The sequence below is a fragment of the Gekko japonicus genome, unplaced genomic scaffold, assembly GCF_001447785.1.
Source record: "Gekko japonicus isolate JY-2015 unplaced genomic scaffold, Gekko_japonicus_V1.1 scaffold3414, whole genome shotgun sequence".
In the NCBI taxonomy this organism is placed as follows: Eukaryota; Metazoa; Chordata; class Lepidosauria; order Squamata; family Gekkonidae; genus Gekko; species Gekko japonicus.
In genome coordinates, this window is record NW_015175470.1 from 47,560 (window position 1) to 68,002 (window position 20,443).

Consider the following 20,443-nt stretch of genomic DNA (forward strand, 5'->3'; position numbering starts at 1 on the left):
GAAATAGGATTGCGTTTAACCCATGTTGATTTATGTCCTGTTGGTTCATAGTGTGTGCTCACTCCTAGTGTGTGTGTGTGCTCCATAACTGTGTAAATAGTTAAATAAATTCTTTGGGCTAATAATCTGTGTTGTGCTCTGACCACATAATCTCCCCTGCTCTGCACAATACCAAAGGGAGGAGGTAGCCCAGGAAAGCAAGAAAAGGCCAGACCCTTAGGTTGCCAACTTTTCAGGGATTCCCCCAAAGATTGGGGATTCCATCTCCAAATAGGGAGATTCGGCCAGAGGGGTCTCACTATCCCTCTAAAAAGGCAGTGATGAGTCCATGAGTGGTTACAGTGAATTTAAGGAGTGAGATATGCCCATGAGACTAGGGTGGGAGGCAAACAGCTGAGTGGTAAACTGGAGCCTATTTAGCCATGTTGGCAACAAAGCTTGGTTCAGACAAAGGAAGGAAACCCCTTGCAGGCCTTTGTGAGGAAGTCATTGGGACCAGTCCTGATGACTAGGGTTGCCAGCTCCAGGTAGGGAGATTCCTGGAGATTTCCTGGTAGAGTCTATGGAAGCCAGGGTTGGGGGGGGAGGCCTCAGCTGTACAGAATGTCATACAACCCACCTTCCAAAGCAGTTATTTCCTCCGGGGGGGGGAGAAATCTGTTGTCTGGAGTTCAGTTGTGATACCTGATGATCTTCAGGCTCCACCTGGAGGTTGGCTGCCATAGGCGTAGCAGTCAGCACTTCAGAACAGGGTCTGCTAGATCCAGGTTCTTCCTGTAGAAGCTGAGTGGGTGATTTTGGACCAGTCACAGACTTTCAGCCTAACCTACCTCACAGGGTTGTTGTGCAAGTCAAAAGAGGGAGAGGAGAATGATGTAAGCTGCTTTGGTCCCCATTGCAGAGAAAGACTACTTTTCCTCCTGGGAAACCATTGTTACCAATCTCCAGGTGAGGGCTGGAGATCACTCAGAATTACAACTGCTCTCCAGATGGCAGAGATCAGTTCCCCTGGAGAAAATGGTGGACTCTGCGGCAGTCAGGGCTTCAGAGCATGGAAGAGGCTGCAGGTGTGTGTGTGGGGGGAAATGGAAAGCTGAAGAGAGAGGGGGAAATAAAGATAGGTTGATGATTGGCTGGGAAGGAGATAGGGTTGCCAACTCTAGGTGGGAAATTCCTGGAGATTTGAGGGATGAAAACTGGAGAGGGTGAGGTTTGAGGAGGGGTGGGACCTCAGACAGGTACAATGCCATAGACTCCATCCTCCCAACCAGCCATTTCCTTCTGGGTGGCCACAGTTGCCAATCTCAGGAGAGGGGTGGAAATCACTCAGAATTACAACTGATCTCCAGGAAGGAGGGGGGAGGAGATGCAAAGCTGATATCAGAGGGGCAGATAATGGCAGGTGGATGCTTGGCTGGGAAGGAGATAGGGTTGCCAACTCCAGGTAGGGAAATTCATGCAGATTTGAGGGGTGGAGCCTGAAAAGGGTGAAGTTTGAAGAAGGGTGGGACCTCAGACAGTTACAATGCCATAGACTCCACCCTCCAAACCAGCCATTTCTTCCTGGGTAAAAATTGTTGCAAATCTCAAGGTGAGGGCTGGAGATCACTGAAAATTACAACTGCTCTTCAGGTAGCAGAGATCAGTTCCTCTGGAGAAAATGGTGGACTCTGTGTCATTATACCCTGCTGAGGTCACCACAGCACGTTGACACTGAGTGCCCAAGGCCTTGGCACTCTCCCAAATCCTCTTTCTAGAGCTCATTGTATTTATTTCCACAATGAGCCTTATTCTTAGTATTCTTAATATTTCTGTTTAAGAATAAAGCAACAACAAATAAATACAAAGTTAGGAGTGCAAGTGCTCAAACTGACCAGGTTTTACAATAGTCTCCTCCCTCCAAAAAAAGTAAAGCAGCAAGTTGTTAAGACCAATTGTAATATTTACCTTCAAAAATGACAGCCTGTATACTTCAATGGAAAGTGAATGTACATTAATGGAAAGATTAATTGAAATATTGGACATACGGGGACACCATTTTGATTGGGATTAAGGGATTCCTTCTATTTTGTCTCCCTAGGTCTTAATATTGCATCCATACAATGAGCAAATTTAGAAGCAGGACATAGAATAGTGGAGGATAAGTCTGCTGAAAATGAATGGTAAATGCATCCATTTTTCTTCCAAAAAGTTTTAATGAGTTCAGCATTTTAAAAGATGGGGGGAAGCTAACTGGTCTAGCTAGCTGGACCCAGCTCTTGCATAATTTTCAAAATCTGAAACTGATCCTTTCCACCAAATGTACAGGGACAGAGAAACGAAATGAATGCCTGGTTAAGGACTATCCTGTAAAATGTTATTTGTGACAAATTAGAAAACAAAGGACTGCATCCTGCCAGCTATTTTGCTCAGTCTTGTGGAAATCTTCTCCATCTCACATTACATACCTCTGTTTAGAAGACCATTGCTGCTTCACCCTGAACTGCATACCCCATCACACATGAGTCTTGTCCAAGCAGATCCCATGGAGCCACAGCATAGCCTTTTGTCATAAAAACATAAGAGAAGCCAATGTTGGATCAGGCCAATGGCCCATCCAGTGCAACACTCTGTCACACAGTGGCCATCAGGAGGTCCAAAGGGGGATCCCTTCTCACTTTTGCACCAACAGAACAAATGACCAGATCGAACCCAAATTAGGCAGGGATGTCTCATTGTCCCAGTCATTAGTAATTAATTTTAGTTCAAAATGAAATTATTAAAATGAGGAGAGGTTAAAGGAAGACTCTGCACATGGAGTACCTAAAGGAGGGGGTATTGAATGAGGACTTTTCCCTGGATGGCCCAGGCTAGCTTCATATCATCAGATCTTAGAACATGAGCAGGGTTGGCCCTGGTTAGTATTTGTTGAGAAACCACCCAGGAATTCTAGGGTTGTTATGCAGAAGAAGACAATAGCAGATCACCTTCACCTCTTAATTTAAAATACCTACAAGATCACTATAAGTCAGCTGTGACTCTACTGCAGTTTCCACCACCACTGAATGAGGATGGCAGTTTTGGTCTTGGTATTATTTTTAATGAGCAAATTAGAAATATGATTCATCCTTACCATCCAGTTCTAGAAATGCAGCTTAACTCATTACTCAACAGAGCTGTACTTTCCATTTCCTTCAACAGGCTTAATGTAATTTGTAGCGAGTGCAAAATGTCCAACAACGCTTCAAGATCTGACTTTCTGCTCCTGGAATTCTCAGAGGTTTGGGAACTACAGATTCTGCACTTTCTTGTGTTCCTTGTATTGTATGTGACAACTCTTACTGGGAATCTTATCATCATATTTACAATAGCCTTTGATCATCACCTGCACACCCCCATGTACTTCTTTCTGATGAACTTGGCCATGCAGGACCTTGGCCAAATTTCAGTCATTGTCCCCAAATCCATGATGAATTCCCTCATGAATACTAGACATATTTCCTTCTCTGGGTGTGTTACTCAAGTTTTCTTGTTTGTTTCCTTTATAGCATCTGATATTTTCCTCCTCACAGCCATGGCGTACGATCGGTATGTTGCCATTTGCAATCCATTCCAATATGAAATGATAATGAACATGAGAGATTGCATTAAAATGGTTGGCACCACATGGATCAGCGGTCTTCTCTATGGAGCATTGCACACCAGTGGTACCTTCACAATTTCCTTCTGCTCTAACATTGTTAATCAGTTCTTCTGTGAAATACCACAGTTACTTAAGCTTGCTTGTTCTGATTCATACCGAATTGAGCTTGTGGCAGTTGTGTTAAGTATTATCCTATTGTTTGGCTGCTTTATCTTCATTATCGTAACTTATATACACATCTTCATTGTGGTGCTTAGAATCCCTTCTGTGCAGGGAAGAAAAAAAGCCTTCTCGACATGTCTTCCCCACCTCACGGTCTTCTCCACCTTAGTATTCACTGCATCCTTTGCCTACCTGATGCCAACCTTGAAAACCCCATCCCATCTTGATTTAGCATTATCTGTGATATATTCCATGATTTCACCCTTGCTAAATCCTTTGATCTACAGCATGAGAAACCAAGAGATCAAAGTTGGCATGAAAAAACTATTCAGATTAAATTATCCTTCTAACAGTACATGATGTGGCTTAACGGTACATGCGAACTGAAAGCTGTATGTGTGAAGAAAATGGTTCCCTAAAAACTTTGGTCATTTAAAAAACCTTTGGTTCAGGCCTCAAAATGTGGCCTAGACAGAGTTCCCAGAGACAGAAGAGACACAGCTGAGTGAAGCAAGCTGACCTTGTTATTTTAAGATAACCCGCAGCTGTGCAGAGGAGGAAGCGCCTAGCACCAACTTCCAGCACCAACTAATTGAAGTCTATGGGTTTCACCTGTGGGAAAGGGGCTGAGACAAATCTGCAGTAAGTTTCATTTCTTTCCATGCTGATCAAGTCACTCTATAGGTAATTTGCCCAGTAACAGAGAGTTACATCACCTCTAAGGGTTTTCATTGGTTCTTCAGGCCTGGAACCACATTGGACCCTTACCCATAAGAATGTTAGTTTTCAGTTAGCCGGTGTCTGTGACTGTGCGCTATACACCATGCAGTTGTTATTATGCTCCTGGCAGCCATCTTGATTGCTTGCTCGAGAGGGCCAAACAGCTTGCTGGCTCTGGCTAACTCTCTCTCGAGAGAGAGAACTGCCTTGATGCTGAGAACCTTCAGCCTGAGATGGAATAACATCGGGTAATTTGGAACCCTTGTACTACTGTGCTGGCTAATATTTTTATTCTTATATTTCTTCTTTTCCCTAACAATCATGATTTTTAAAATAATATTCTTTGCACCTTAATAAAAAAATTAAATTGCACTTGCTTGTGGTTTTTGCCTTCAACTGACCTCAATCTAATTCTAGTGTTTTAAATCCAGTGATCACCTACCAGGTAACTTGTCCTTTGTTGGGGGAAACTTATCCTGCAGGCCCACCCTGCAGGATTGATTTCCTTGTTAATCTCCCTGAAAGGCTGGGAGACTTGCCCTTTTGCTCCTAAGCTTTTGGGATAGATACAAAGGGCTTGTGGTAGCCTACTACACTGGTGTGTGGATAGCCACACATTGGAGGTTTTTGTAATTGTGTGGTGCTGCTGCCCATCTACCCAAAAGTCCTTAGCCAAGTTGGAGTTCCAGAGTGTGCTGATGTCACTGATCAGATGATGCTCCAGCATGCCTGTCAGTGTCAGTTTCTCCCACAGCCGACCGGTTATCTTTCGCACTGTGGGAAAAGTGACCCGTGATGTGCTGGCATTTCTGGAGGAGATGTCAGAACTTGTGTGTTGCAGCAACCCAGTTGGGACTCCCTGTGGACCCCTGCCCCAAAGCATCCTTAACCACAAGGTGGAGAAGGTGGGGCACACAGTAAATGCATGTGAGGCCCAATCACTTTGCCTCTGCCTTCATATTTGAGCCGCCATCGGTCACCATGTAGCCTATGGAGAGGTCCCTGCCTACCCATGCCATTAACTGTCTCTCAAAGGTGGCTGAGATTCTGTCTGCCATGAGTGGCCCATTGATCTCCTCAGCATGCAGCAGAGCCTGGTGACAGCTGGACTAGTGGACCTGACCCTGCCTATCTCTAGTCCCCCCACCCAGAATGTTGCCATTTTCCTATCAGTGCACAGTCAACGACTGATACATGTTGTGTGCATGAGGCGAGGTCCAGATTTTGGATGTGAAGGGCACAGTTCTCCAGAAAACATGGGATAATGGCACATTCACAGTGTCCTTGACAGCCCTGTACAATGAGGGCACCACTGTCCTGCTCAGTATGGTGTGAGCAGGGGGCATGTACCAGGGATAGGTATCCTAGTACAGCCTGTGAAAAGATGTGTTCTCCATGATGGAGAAGGGTAGCTCTGAAGCTACCATTTTGGCAATGAGGCAAGGGACCCCCTTATTTGCCTACTGTCCCCCCAGGCACCATAGTGCCACCCTCACCAAGCTTCTCTGCTAGGGAAGGCACTGGAGGTGGTCACAAGACAACTCGCCTCCTGGCTGGCTGGTGGTAGCAACCTGGGCAACCCAGCAGCATTCTCCCCCCACACCCACACACCACCACAAAGAAGCACCAACTGGTGGTGCTTCTTCATATGGTTCTGGAAGTCATGAGATGCCAGAGGTCTTTCCCATGACTGATATGGGCCCTACACAGCTGGCACTGTGCAAAGCAGGGATTCTCCATCAGCTTGAAGTGCTTCCAGAAACTGGAAGTGAATGGGCACCCTCGCTGACCAACAGCTGCAGGCACCCCTGCTGCCTCCTTTGAGGAGCTCAGGGCAGTCACACCATATCTTGGGGAGCCAGGAAGAGATGGCTGACAGGGGAAAGGGGTTGATATGCCAACACTTCAGGATGCACCTTCATCTCTTCGTCTTTTGCCTCCTGCAGCCTCCCCTCCTGTCCCTCCTCTGGAGGCCTGCTGGAACTGGGAGGAGCTGGAGCGGTCAGCTGGAGTTCACCCAGCCTCTCTCCCATCTCCACCATAAGCCTCTCAGCCCCTGGGGTGAGCTCCAGAGCTGTAAAACTCTCCTCCCCAAGGCTTACCCTAAAAGACATCTCAGGCAGCTCCTCCTCCTGCTGAGCCTCGTCAAAAACAGCTTGAGAAGGGGTTGCCTGAGCAGTAGACCCCTGATCAGTGCCAGCACCTGCGGGCACCTATTGGGGGGGGGGCATCTTTGCAGCAGCCTCAATGAAGAGGACTATATGTGGCTTCTTCATTGCACCACTATGGCCAAAGGTCCCTGGTTAAGGTTTAATAAGCTGTCCTTGAGATGGAATGAAACCTTTTTTTAAAAAAAACTTTAGGGATCTTTATTAAACTTCTCCTAACTAGATTCTCTTGGAACAAGCCAGATTTATAAAGAATAGGGTGAAATGGGTGACTTCCAGGCCTATAGCCAGAATTTATTTTTTTATTGGGGAGGATGAGTACAGTGGTAAAGAACACAACATAAGAGGGAGAACACTATGATGAAGTGCAAAGTCTCTACATGGGATCATTCTACAAAGAAGGGGCTGCCATTCCAGTCCCAGAGCGCAGATTCTATTACTAGGGAATCTCATCTCACTCTGTGCCCTGTCATTCCACTCCCAGAATGTTTATGCTACTCCCAGGTACTGTCATTCCACTCTGTGCTTTGTCATTCCAGTCCCAGAGTACAGATTCTATTGCTAGGGAGCATCATTCTACTCTGGGTGCTGTCATTCGAGTCCCAGAGCACTATTCCTATTCCTAGGGACCGTCATTCAGTCCCAGAGTAGTCTATCTGGGCCCAGAGACTTTAATACAAAATCCATTCCGCATTTTCTTTGCAACCTCTTTTATGCTGCAATGTATTTGGAGCCCATGCAAGTCAACTGGCATCCTAGCTCCAGTTATCTCCAGTGGGGCTTCAAGCCTCTTCCATGGTTTCAAGTGGGCAATCCTGTCATTCCTTTTAGTACATCCATCTTGGGGTGCCCACAGCCAGACACTCTGCTCCTCTGGAGCTGGGTATTCCTGTTCCCCGGAGTATGCAGCTCGCACCTCGCTAGGAAGTAAAGGGGGGGGGGACAAAAACAGAAAAGACATGGCTATTTAGTGAGGGAGGGCAAGATAAATTAAGGGTGGGACATTGCCTGTTGTCAGCCCCCCCCCCCCGCTACAGGCCTGCTATATTAGTGGATGATGAGGATGTTGCCAGCAAAGGCCAGTTATATTGGGTTAAGACAATTGGTAAAACCTGTGATCAGCAGCAGATTAGCATACAGCCTAATAAAATACTTTACAAACAGATGAGTGAACTGAATGACGTTAGCATGTATATAGATTCAGGTGGGTAGCTGTGTTGGTCTGGAGCAATAGAACAAAGTTTGAGTCCAGTGACACCTTTAAGACCAACAAAGTTTAATTCTGGGTATCCTTAGTCACATACAATACCAAATATTTTAAATCATTCTCACCATGACCCTCTTTGAGAAAATGCTCTGTAAGTGAAGTGAAGTTTTTATTTTTCATACAACATTGGCCATTGTACAGGCGGAGGAATGATATAAAGTTATTTTTTGGTTTCCTGGTAGATTAAAAATGGAGCCTTCTGATGTTATCGAACAAATTTTGCACCTTTTGCATTTGAAATGGCCACTAGGGGGCAGTTCTGTCTTTTTATCACATTTGTCTCTCTCTTCTTTTGAAGATTACATTTTCAGAGCACTTATTAAGAATTGCAACCAGTGTTCCCTCGAAACCAAATTAGTGTGAGCTAGCTCACATTTTGTTAGCCTCTGGCTCACACATTTTTGTCTTAGCTCAGGAAAGATGGCTCCAGAGTAAACTAATTTATGCAGTAGCCAAATTACTTGCTCACAACTTTAATGCCAGTAGCTCACAAAGTAGAATTTTTGCTCACAAGACTCCACAGCTTAGAGGGAGCATTGATTGCAACCCATTTTGTCTAAAAGCCTTCATCATTCCTGAACATTGCCGGGGAGTTGTAAAGTCTTGATCCTCCAGGAATTTTGTTTTCTCTACAGTACCTCATTAAGGAGGATGCATGAAGTTTTAACCTTACATCTTTCTTTTTAAAATATTGTAATTGACTCCAATCATTACAACTATCCCCTTCCACATTTCCAAATGAAACTGGCAATTCTGTTAATAGTCTGATTTTATCCTCCTCAGAGTAAGCAAATATCTATGCATTTATAAAAAAGATGTTAACACTACTTATGAAATATTTATAAAACTGTTTACACTAAATGTAATAATCATATCACGGTTGTATGTAGTTTGACTGTCTCACCTGGAAGTTGGCAACATTAGTTCCCCTGCAGGAAAGGATTGCTTTGGAGGGTGGAGTCTATGACATTATATATGTCTGAAGTCCCTCCCCACCTCAATCCCCACCATCCTCAGGCTCCACCCCTTAAATATCCAGGAGTTTCCCAACCTAGAGTTGGTATCTCTATCTCCTTCCCACTGCCTTCTACTCAAGCTCTGATCCGCAAGCATATTTTGCTTGATTTTATCTCATTTTAAACTGTTGTAGCTGGTCTTTTAGTGGCTGTAAATCCTTTGTAGCTTTGCGGGTTGTTGATCTTTTAAAGTGTGTTTTCCCCGGTTTTATTAGCCACAGAGTGGTTTGTTTTAGCAGCTCCGCTGGGCAGTGTTCCAACACGGCTCGCCTGCTTTCGTGGAAATTGCCTAATGCTTAGTTCAGTCTTACTGGTTTGCTCTTTTTCTTTTGTCTTTTTGAAATTCTGTTGATTGTTCCTCAGCCTAGATTTAGTTGGATGATGATGTAACGGCTAGTGGCTTTGTTTTGAGGAGATTGTTTTAAATCTTGTTAAATCGGTTAATTAAGCTGTGTCCTAGTTGAGCTTGCTAGCCTCTATTTCTCTCATCATTTTTGAATGATGTGTTTTGCTAGACTAAGGCTGGCCTTGGTTTATTTAGATAGCTCAGCTTGTTTTTATTCTGTTGCTTTACAGGCGATCTCCATCAATAAATAAAAAGAGACTCAGCGTAGGAGTTTTTAACCTTAAAATACATTTTATGGAATTGCCCTCTAGGGTTCACTTTTTTATATTTGACTATTATGTTTTAAATTAGGTTTCCATTATTATTAGCTTTGTTTTTTGCTCCATAAGAGTCATAATTAGTATTCATCTAACACATTTACTAGAGTACAAGCAAATCCAGCGGCTCCAGGTAGATTTAGATTAATTACATTAATCAGCTGACCAACTGCAACAACTATGAGGAAGAAAAGAGCAGTACCCTTGGAGGGATACATGCTGGTTTGTAAACAGAGTAGAATGGAAGAGGGTTTTTTTAAAAAAACAAAAAAGCCCTCACCAACAACAATCTCTAATAGATTTGACTGTTTAGCTAATGAATCCTCAGCTCCTTGTAATTTTAATGACCTCTGAGTATGTTCTCAAGAGGACCCTCCAATCAACATGGAAGCCTTTGAGGAGATTTTGAGAAAAAATGCTACCACAAATAAGAGACCAGAGACATTCGCTCTGTTAACATCTCAGACTCTTCTAGTCTCAGAAACTTTACAAAAATATTTGAAAGGATTGATCTACTCACTAAGCAGATTGGTACTCTTTTACATAAACCATGTGGGAAGGAATGCTCCGTCCCTGAAGTCAAGAGGTTTTCAGAACAACCATTGCCACCTTCATCCTTATATAACACTGCTATTGGTAAGGGGCTGACTGAGGAGAAAGAGAGGGAAAGGATGGATGGAGAATCCAAGGGCAATATTGGTATCTCTCATCCTGTCCTCCCATCACTGACCTTGGAACTTAACAAAACTGCTAATTTACAATATCTTACTCATGCTTTGATATATATACCCAAGCACCTTGGATTAAAGATGCCAAGCTTACTCATATAAAGGACCTGCCACCTGCTGAGAATGAGCCTCCGACAAAACATCCCCTTTCCACCCACCAGCCAACCTACCTTTATCTGCCACTCTTCAGCTTTCCATTACCTTTTCCCTTGTAGCTTCTACCGAGGAAAACTGCAGTCTTTCTCCACAGTGGGGACAAAAGCAGTCTACATTATTCTCTCTTCCTTTTTATCTACCCAACAACCCCATGAGATAGGTTAGGCTGAAAGTATGTGACTGGTCCAAAATAACCCAATGAGCTTCCACAGCAAGATGGGGATCTAAACCTGGGTCTCACAAACCCTACTCTGAAGCTCTGACCATTATACTGCACTGACTTTCATAGGGTGGCAGCTGTGGAACAATAGCAAGCAGCCAGGCCTAGCTGAATCATGCAAGTCAGGTGGTATCAAGTCAACCAGAGGGTGCTACTAGGCCTAGGTTTGCCAGCCTCCAGGTAGGACCTGGAGATTCCCCCAGAATTACAACTGAACTGCAGAAAACAGAGATCTGTCCCCCTGGAGAAAAGGAGTGGACTGTGGCATTATATCTAGCTGAGGCCTCTCCCCTCCCCAAACTCTGCACTCCTCAGACTTCACCACAGAATCACCAGGACTTTCCCAACCTGTAGCAGGCAATCCTAGTCCCTGGCCTGACTCCAAACCCCTGCTGTTTAGCCATTCATACTGCAGGAGGAATCCTCCCCTATCGGAGCTCCAGTTCTGCTTTCTGCTGCCTCCCCTTTCTGTCTCTCAGCTAGTCTACCTCTCACTGTCAATGTGGTGGGGCCTTGAGGTGGCCATTTCAGAAAATATTTGGGGGGGGGGGTTTCAATCCTCCCTCAGGGTTCTCTTTTTACTTTTATTGGTTTTTCTGCAGTCCCAGGGGCTCACCAGAGTCTGTAGAAAAATCTGTTGGGGAGAATGTGCCCCCTATCTGTGGAAATAAGTATCACATGTAGAGGGGACTGTTGATAAATAGTTATATAGATTACAAGCAGCACCATGTGCAAGACTGGAAAAGGAGAAATTCAGACAGAGAAGCAGACAGCCACAGCAGAGGGGTGAGATGGAGCACACGGTGGAATCTCTCTCTCTTTCTCAGGACGAGATGTGAGGTTGGGATATGCTGTCCTGTAAGAATGCCCGTGCCCTTCTATTTGTACATAAAACAAATACCCTCTACATTATAAGACTACACTACTTTCTCCTTCTAAGGGAACCCAACCCTGATGAGTATCCTCGCTGCTTGTAGAAGTGGGGTGAGTGGAACAACAGCAGGAGTCTCTCAGTGCAGGCAGCCAAAAACATGGGTACTCCTCCAGAGTAATTACCTCTCATCTAAAGCTCAGGTGGGAGCTGTTCCTGCCACTCCTGTTGCCACAGTTTCTTCAATGCTCTTGTCTCTAAAGCAGATTATGAACTTCGAGGCACAAAGCTCAGCCAGGAAGGCAGGCAGGACTAGAGGAACTGGCAAGTGCACAAAAGGCTGCCACTCACCAGTGTGAACAAAGAGAAAGCAACTGCAACTGAACCTCACCCAACAAAACCAGGGCAGGGATTTTCCCCAAGACTCTTGCCAGGAAATACTTGTTTTCTTGGGGTAAGGTCTTGCAAAATCCTCAAACTTCCCTGCTCCCCCTCCCTTTTCTGCCACTCTTCTCCAGCTCATAAATGTCTGAGGGTGACCGAGGATTTCCCCACTGTGTTCCAAGCATCAGGAAGACTCTGCAGTTCCCTTATCCAGATGCTGCAGCAGCTGTAGCTGGACTCAACAACAGAAGGGGAGAGGAACCACAGGAGACGACTGGGTGTGAAAGGTAAGTTTCAGTTTCAATGCAAGTGTTTGCTATGGTCCCCCACCCCCAAGCCTTGAAGAGTTCTCAGAAAGCGCTTCTGCTTTGGAATTAGTGCCACATTCAAGTGTTTGCAGTCACCTGTGCAAGAATGTGATGCAATGTCTAGGAAAAGCTATTCACTCTGTCCTTTTTCTTTATCTCTGTCTCTCCATCCCTCCCCACTTTGTTGACACAACAAAATGATTGCAGATGACAGATTAGGATATCAGGGCCAAAGTAGACATTCCACACAAACAAGAGCCAGTGTAATGCAGTGGTTAGAGTACTGACTAGGCTTGGGGAAACCCAGGTTTGAATCCTCACTCTGCCATGAAAGCTTAAAGCTTACTGGGTGACTGTGGACCATCACGTACTCTCAGCCTAACCTACCTCACAGGGTTGTTGTGATGAGGACAAAAAGGAGGAAGGGAGAGTGATGTTGTAAGCTGCTTCGGGTTCCCATTGGGGAGGGAAGTGGGGTATCAATAACAGAACCAAACAAACAAATGGGTGTAATGTTTCTCCAATGGCCCATAGAGAAAGACACTTCCAGGCTCAAGCAGCTGCCAAATTCCCTCAAAGCTGGGGAAAAGCTGGTTGTGGGGGAGGATTTGGAGTGCAGAAACTCTGGTGGGGACAAAGTCAACAGTTGTCCTCCTCCATTTTACTTTCCAGGCAGCAGGGGTTTTTTTCCATTCAAGAAAGTCTCTAATAGAGAGTAGTAGCAGGTACTTGGGATATCTGGGGCCCCAAACACCAAAGGAACTATTTGCTATCACAAGAAACAATAGATAAATGCAGCCAACAAACAGAACTTTCCCAAACACATTCCATAGACATTTTGCATGGATTTAACACAAGAATCTCCCACTTTAAATAAAGGCGAAACTTGTGCACATTAGATGAGGGGGATCTATTACTTTAGCAATGTTATACACCTTCCGCAGTGCTCTGTTTACTTTCCAGGCATTCTGATTGGATTCATGATTACTCTAAGCTGCTTGTCATTCTGTAGGCAGGACGCTGCCAAATGACTGGGTGTAGGATGACAGCCTAAACTAGAACATCAGGTTTCGTCCACTGGTGAGATTGGTCAAGTGAGCTAAGAGGCAGTACTTGGCCAGTGCACAGAAGATGGGGAGAGGCAGCCCTAGAAAGCAAGGAAAGCCAAGTCATAATCACAGTGGGGGTCTCTGGCCAGCTGCACAGCGCTGTGGTCCCAGCATTGTGGGTTAGCCAGCAACTGCTCACCAGCAGAGCACAGAGCCAGCTTTTCACTGCCTCCGACACCCTCTAGTAAGGACATGGATTCCTCTTCTGCCAAATGTTTTCCCATGCTCCTCCTCACTGGCTGTATCAGTTCATTTAAAGGGGGAAAGCAAACTGAGGTGGAAAAATGTAAACCCACATTTGTGTTTTTCAAATTATAGTGAAACTGCAGTTGTGCAGAAGGATCTCAGTTGACTCCATAGTGTGAGTGTTAATTCTTAGACGTTAACTTGCAGGTTTATCACATCATTACTCTAGATATTACTTACGATTGTTGGAAGTGCTCTTCCTCAGCTTGGATTTTTGCCAGTCTTGTATTCCCTATATGTTTATTGCTTTACTGGCCAACCCTCCCATCCCAAAAAAAACCCAAACCCTCTGAAATATGCAAGTGCATTTTTCAAATTGTATTTTTAATGGTACATTAAATTAGAAACTGTGACATTGTTATTTAAGACAGAAAAAATGAGACGACCTTTCTAAAGTCCTAACGTGAATGATGACGGGTGATTTACAATTGTTTGAAATAATAACAAAGCCTTCGGGGGGGTAGGGTGGGATATAAATCCAAAAATAAATAAATAAATAAAAAGTAATCCAAGTGCATACTAAAATATTTGCCAGCAGTTTCAATCTCACAATCATTCACTCCATGGACTGGGGGGAAAGTTAATAAATGTTAAGAGCACTTGACTTTTGAGACATTCTTTCAAAATAGGGTTGCCATTCTCCAGGCAGTGGCTGGAGATATCCAGCTATTGCAGCTGATCTCCAGGCAACAGAACTCTGTTCACCTGGAGCAAATGGCCACTTTGGAAGTTGAACTCTATGGCATTATGCCCCAAACTCTGCCCTTCTGAGGCTCCACCCCCAAAATCTCCAGATATTTCCCAACCTGGAGCTGGCAATCCTATTTCAAAACCATTATAGAGCAGAGTGTTTTCAACATACCAGCTGTTTGTGCAATGGGGCAGTCAAAATACTGGACATTCCAGTTAAAGTTGCACAGAGTCTTTTTGCTGGAGTGTGTATGTGTCTGTGAGTGTGTGAAGTGTCGTCAAGTCACAGCTGACTTATGGTGACATCAGCAAGGGGCTTTCAAGGCACGTGAGGAGCAGAGGTGGTTTGCCATTGCCTTCCTCTGCAGAGTCTTCCTTGGAGATCTCCTTTCTAAGTACTGACCTTTCTTATTTCCCAAGATCTGACAAGATCAGGCTGTACCATTCAGCCTTTTCTCCTTGCGGGCCTAAATTTAACCTCTCTCCGGATATATACATTTGACTAGGAATAAGGCCTGTTGTGGAAATAAATACAACGAGATCTAGGAAGAGGCTCTGGGAGAGTGCTCCGGTTTTGGGGCAAACAGTGTCAATTTGCTGTGGTGACCTCAGCAAGGTATAATGACAGAGTCCACTGTCATTATCAGTTCAGAGGAACTGATCTCTGCTACCTGAAGAGCAGTTGTAATTTTAAGTGGTCTCCAGCCCTCACCTGGAGATTGGCAACAATTGTTACCCAGGGTGAAATGGCTGGTTTGGAGGGTGGAGTCTATGGCATTCTGTCTGAGGTCCAACCCCTCCTCAAACCCCACCCTCTCCAGGCTCCACCCCTCAAATCCCCAGGAATTTGCCAGCCTGGAGTTGGCAACCCTATCTCCTTTCCAGCTAACCATCAACCTGCCATTATCTGCCCCTTTGACTTCAGCTGACGTCTGCCCTACCTTCTGCAGAGCAGTTGTAATTCTGAGTGGTCTCCAGCCCTCACCTGGAGATTGGCAACAATGGTTCCCCATGAGGGACTGGTTGGTTTGGAGGGTGGAGTCTATGGCATTGTACCTGTCTGAGGTCCCACCCCTCCTCAAACCTCACCCTCTTCAGGCTCCATCCCTCAAATCTCCAGGAATTTCCCACCTGGAGCTGGCAACCCTATCAGGACTGGCCCCAATGTGTTTTCTCCCAAAGGCCAAAATAGGTGACAGGACGAAGCTTAGCTGCCTACCAACAGGCACTGAGGGGAAAGTAGGATTGCCAGCTCTAAGGAGGGAAATACCTGGAGATTTGGAGGGTGGATCCTGTGGAGGGCAGCATTGGGCGGGGGGGCGGAAGGACTCAGCAGGTATTATGTCATAGGGTCTACCCTCCAAAGCAGCCATTTTCTCCGGGGGAACTGATCTCTGTCATCTGGAGATCAATTGTAGCAGTGGGAGATCTCCAGGTCCCACCTGGAGATTGGCAACTGTAGGGGAAAGTCAGCTGCACAGCAGGGGGTTGAAGAGAATGGTTTGATGGCTGCTGGGCCAAGATTGGCAACAATAGTTCCCCAGGAGCAAATGGCTGGTTTGGAGGGTGGAGTCTATGGCACTGTACCTGTCTGAGGTCCCCTCACCCTCTCCGGGCTCCACCCCCCAAATCTCCATGAATTTCCATACATTAAGCTAGCGACTTTATCTCCTCCCCTCTCAGCAGCCTCTTTCTAGGCAAAATTCTGTCTTTCTCATTAGTGGGGAGCAAAACAGCTTACTTCATTCTCTTCGACTTTGCGATCTTTGCAGCAACGCTGTAAAGTAGGTTAGGCAGAAAGTCTGTGGCTGGTCTGAAATCACCCAGGCAGCTTCCATAGGGATGCTCCTGCTGAACAGGAGCAAGCAGCCAGGGCTAGTGATGCCATGCCAGTCTGGAGGCATGAAGTCACTCTGAGAGTGCTTGCAGGCTTAGGGTTGCCATTGCCAACAAAGTCAAATTGATGCAAAGGAGGATGGAAAAGTCTCCATATCTCTATTTTGCCTTAAATTGGTTTTGATGCCAGCAGAGTGAGAAAATGCCAAAGGCTCTGGGTGGGTGCCCCATGGTAAATGCACCAAACAATTCCTAAAGATTTTCCAAAACACTACTCTGTCGATAAATCGTTTTCTACACTCACAGCATCCCCTGCCAGAATGCAACACATCCAGTGTTCCCTCTAAGCTGAGTTAGTGTGAGCTAGCTCACAGTTTTTTAGCCTCCGGCTCACTGATTTTTGTCTTAGCTCAGAAAGGATGGCTCGAGAGCAAACTAATTCACGCAGCAGCCAAATCACTTACTCACAACTTTAATGCTAGGAGCTCACCAAGTAGAATTTTTGTTCACAGGACTCCACAGCTTAGAGGGAGCCTTGAACACATCCCCAGCACCAAAGCTTTAAGAGCTCTCCAGCTGTCACCTGGAGATTGGCAAAAGCTTGTTTGGAGGGTGGGGTCTATGGCATTGTATCTGTCTGAGGTCCCCCTCTTCCTCCTCCTCAGCCCCCACCCTCAGCAGGTTTCTCCCAGATGTACGGTTTCTATCGACTCTGCTGTCTTTTAAATGTACAAATGTCCCATTGTTTTGTAGTTACTTTTCTTGTGACAGGTCCTGGAAAGGTTTATATGCTTTTAAGATAATGTTTCAATGTAAAAAAGAAGAAACTTATAAATTGAACATTCTACATGCATATGTGGTATAATTGCATGAAAAACCACTTGTCTAGATGCTCCCCAATGCACATAAACAGAAAACAGATGATATTGCGATGACTTTTTGGTAGCTTTTGCAATAATTACAGTGAGATTTTCTGTCTTCAGTTTGCATTTATGTCAACAAGCAAGCTAATGTGGGGCCATATCTTGAAAGAAAGAAAGTACAGCAACTTCCAGACCACTTTGGGCCTGAACGGCCTTCCATGGTGCTACAGCAGGCAGTTCAAGCATGCATTGACTGTGCACACCAGCAAAAGACAGTCTTCTTGCTTGTCAAGCAAGGCTATGGAGGCGAAATGGTGTCAGGTAAGATAGTGGAAAAACATTTAGTGATTAAAATACAGTCTGCTCTTACAACTGTTAACACAGTCCTTCATATCTTAAGCTAACCTTTCAGCCAGTTGTCACTGATAAAAAAATCAGTCATGTGTGCTGCAGGATTGTAGAGGCCGCTCTTGGGATGTTGTAATATAATCCCTTCTGTATTTTTCTCTCCTTTGTAAACAAGTGAACGGATTATGTTCTTCAGATGTGAGCAACTGACAGTTCCAACTGTCTTGCGGGCGGGGAGGGGGAGATTGAGGTGTGGAATGGAGTAAAGTCCAATCAGCTTCCATATGCAAATGACCTTGAAACGCTGGCCCAATCTGAGAAGAGTGGCCTAGGCTGCAGTTGGTGGGAGAGAACTCAAGCTGGCGGCAGCCGCTGACTTGCCTCCCTCTCCACATGGACCAGGAACACTCCCACCTGAAGACGCAGGCACAAGCAGCTCGGCCACTGCTCTGTCCTGGGGTTTCCTGCGCAATTCCATCCCCTTACCTGGGTCCCCTTGTGTCTACTGGCGACTCTTTGGGGAAGGGGGGAGGCGCTCAGTTTCCTCGCACTGTTTTCCCAAGCTGAAATGGCTGTCAGAAGTCCCTATTTGCCCCATTGTGAGACTTCACATGCTGTAACCTGCTTTTGAAAGGGGAGAAAAGATATAGTTAACTGTCAGAATAATTGAGCAATGAAACCAATTCTCTGGGGCATCAGTGGAGTCTCTTCCACTGACGTTTTCTTGTGAAAAAATGGTTAAATAAGTAGAAAGACTTGGGTCCCAGTCACACTGGCCAGAGAACGCAGGGGGGTGGCGTGGCTTTTTGCTCTGCCGCACTTGTGACCCGGCCGAACGCGATCAGACGCAACGGCAGGGAATCGGGGGTAGCATTTTGTCGGCGCATGTTTCCGGTGCACTTCATGCGGAGCTGGAGCGATCAGATGGAGGACGTCCATCTGTGGGCCGTCGCAAGCGGATAATACTGGTGTTTCTGCAGTAGCTTTGAACTACGGATCTTCAGCGGGATGTGATGGCTTGCCAACGGGTGCACGACGCTTGCCAGATGTGCTGGTGTGATCACGCCCGTTAAATCCACCCAGCATCTGTGAGTATCCCGCGGGAACTTCTGTGTATGATCGGAGCCTTGTTTTGTTATACTGGCAGGGGTCATTTCCTGCAGGAGCACACAGGAGCAGAGCTCCAGCAGTAAAGAGCCCAGGGTGCAGGCACATGCAACAAGCCCCATCCCCTGCTCCCAGGAGCCCTCAGTCAGAGCAAGAAGTAGCCTGGTAAGATGCGGAGGTCCCCCCCAACCCCCGGTCCATAACAGTCCAGTTGCACCTTTAAGTCCTAGTTTTATTCAAGGAAGAGCTCTTCCTCCTCTGTGAGGGCAGATCTGCACGTCCCCCCCCCCAATAGCCAGCACTCCAAAACAGTTCAGTGGAGCCCGAGCAGTGGGTGTTGCCTTCTGACACACTTCCGGTGATGTCAGGGTGTGTGGCATATGCAAATAAGTTATGCTAATGTGCTCCTGCACCTCTTTTTCTACTAAATGACCCCTGTATACTGGGTTCTGCCCTAATGCAGGGTGGTTAACTTTGATGTCATTTCTGAGAGAATCCTTAATTTATTGTGAGAGTGCTGTTGCAATACACATGACAGACTTATTCATAGGAACACCATCCCTTATGAGCATCCCAATGTTCTGTTAATTCAGAGGTGAGTCATCCTTGTGACTCAGAAGTCACAACTAATGTGCATCTGCAAAGAAACACCACAACAAGTGCACCTTTTAAGGTCATGCCAAAAGAAAAAAAGGAACCCACCAAAATTTCCTCCTCTACAAAACTTTTGAAGTCCCACAAGCCCTGTCCCTCTTTGCATCCTGGGTAAATAAATATTAATGATGACTTACAATAAGTCCATAACATATGTGGCCAGGGTACCTGGGTATGTGCCTACAAATACCCGCCAACCTCTATTGGTGCCACTCCCCTCCCTTAATCCCTCTGCTCTTCGCAAAGGCCTCTGGGGAGAGGCAGGTACATTTCTATAAAGTATGGAAAAGGTTAACAAACAATGAGAGGCAAGTCTATGTTCCTTGACTTATTCAAGTCTCAGCACTAGTTAACACACACACACCCCTTTTCCATGAAATCTTCTGAATGTCCCAGATGGCCCCAGAGGGAGAGCAAACATGGAGGTCTCCAGGAGGAGAGAGATATATTTCTCCCTTGTGCTTCATCAGAAAGAGCTGACCCAGGTTCTCCTGTGCTGGACTACTTGTGAAGAAGGTAAAGCAGAAGAATATTGCAGATGCTTCTTAATTTTTCTAAACTACAACAAAGGAAAGAAGCCACCCCACACACACACACCTGAAACCCTCTCTCTGGCTTGGAAAGAGATGGGTAATTTCTTCCTGAGTATGGAGAAGGGAAGAAACGGACTGAGATCCCTCTGTTTCTCAGTGTGAATAATAGTCCTGTATTAATCATGATGCTAGCGAGGCAAAAGAACTTGCACCCAGCATATCACTTTAATGGGTCTATTTCCTGAGCAACATACTTAGGACTTAAAAGGCACATTACATGTGACACAAGCTGGGTCATGGGTGCCTGGCCCTCAGTCACACTTTCATGCAGAAACTAATATTTAAAAACTTCCCCCTCACTTTGCATGGCTCTAACCCATGTAAGGGGGGAGGGAAGGAGGGACTTCAGGCTTTCCCTCCCATGTCATTTTTTGTCAAAGGAAATGTCCCTGGGGTGGCTGTTTGTCCCTTCCACAGATTCCATGTGTTCTAGGATGGACATGTAGAAGAAGGGGCAAAGAGCCCCCTGCATCAATATCCACTTATGAAAAGGGCACAGAAGGAAAGCCTGAAACCCTCTCCCCCATTTAGAACCATGAGAGGTGATAGAGAGGTTTTTAAAGATTAGTCCCCACATGGAAGTGTGATTTAGAGTTGGGCACTCATGTCCTACGTAACATGTAATTTGGCCCTTAGTTAGCACACCAAAGAGCTGTAGCCCATGTGTTGTGTGCATGGATAAACTCTTTTGCCTCACCAGCTTCACATTCAA

At 45.6% G+C, this 20,443-nt stretch overlaps 2 protein-coding genes across 2 annotated transcripts in view; both read left to right on the forward strand.

Annotated features, from left to right (window-relative positions):
• Positions 1 to 3,208: 3,208 nt before the first annotated feature.
• Positions 3,209 to 4,144, forward strand: LOC107122801 (olfactory receptor 14A16-like). Its single transcript, XM_015425942.1, has one exon. It carries the CDS (start codon positions 3,209 to 3,211, stop codon positions 4,142 to 4,144), a length of 936 nt encoding a protein of 311 aa, XP_015281428.1.
• Positions 4,145 to 12,162: 8,018 nt separating this feature from the next.
• LOC107122809 (metalloreductase STEAP4-like) overlaps positions 12,163 to 20,443 on the forward strand; it is a 30,604-nt gene continuing 22,323 nt past the window's right edge. The window contains exon 1 of the mRNA XM_015425951.1: positions 12,163 to 12,264. The gene's annotated coding sequence lies outside the window, so the exon portion shown is untranslated. The remainder of the gene's footprint in view (positions 12,265 to 20,443) is intronic.

Excerpts from the sequence above, each read along its gene's own strand:
- LOC107122801 (XM_015425942.1), top strand. The coding sequence starts at position 3,209 with ATGTCCAACAACGCTTCAAGATCTGACTTTCTGCTCCTGGAATTCTCA.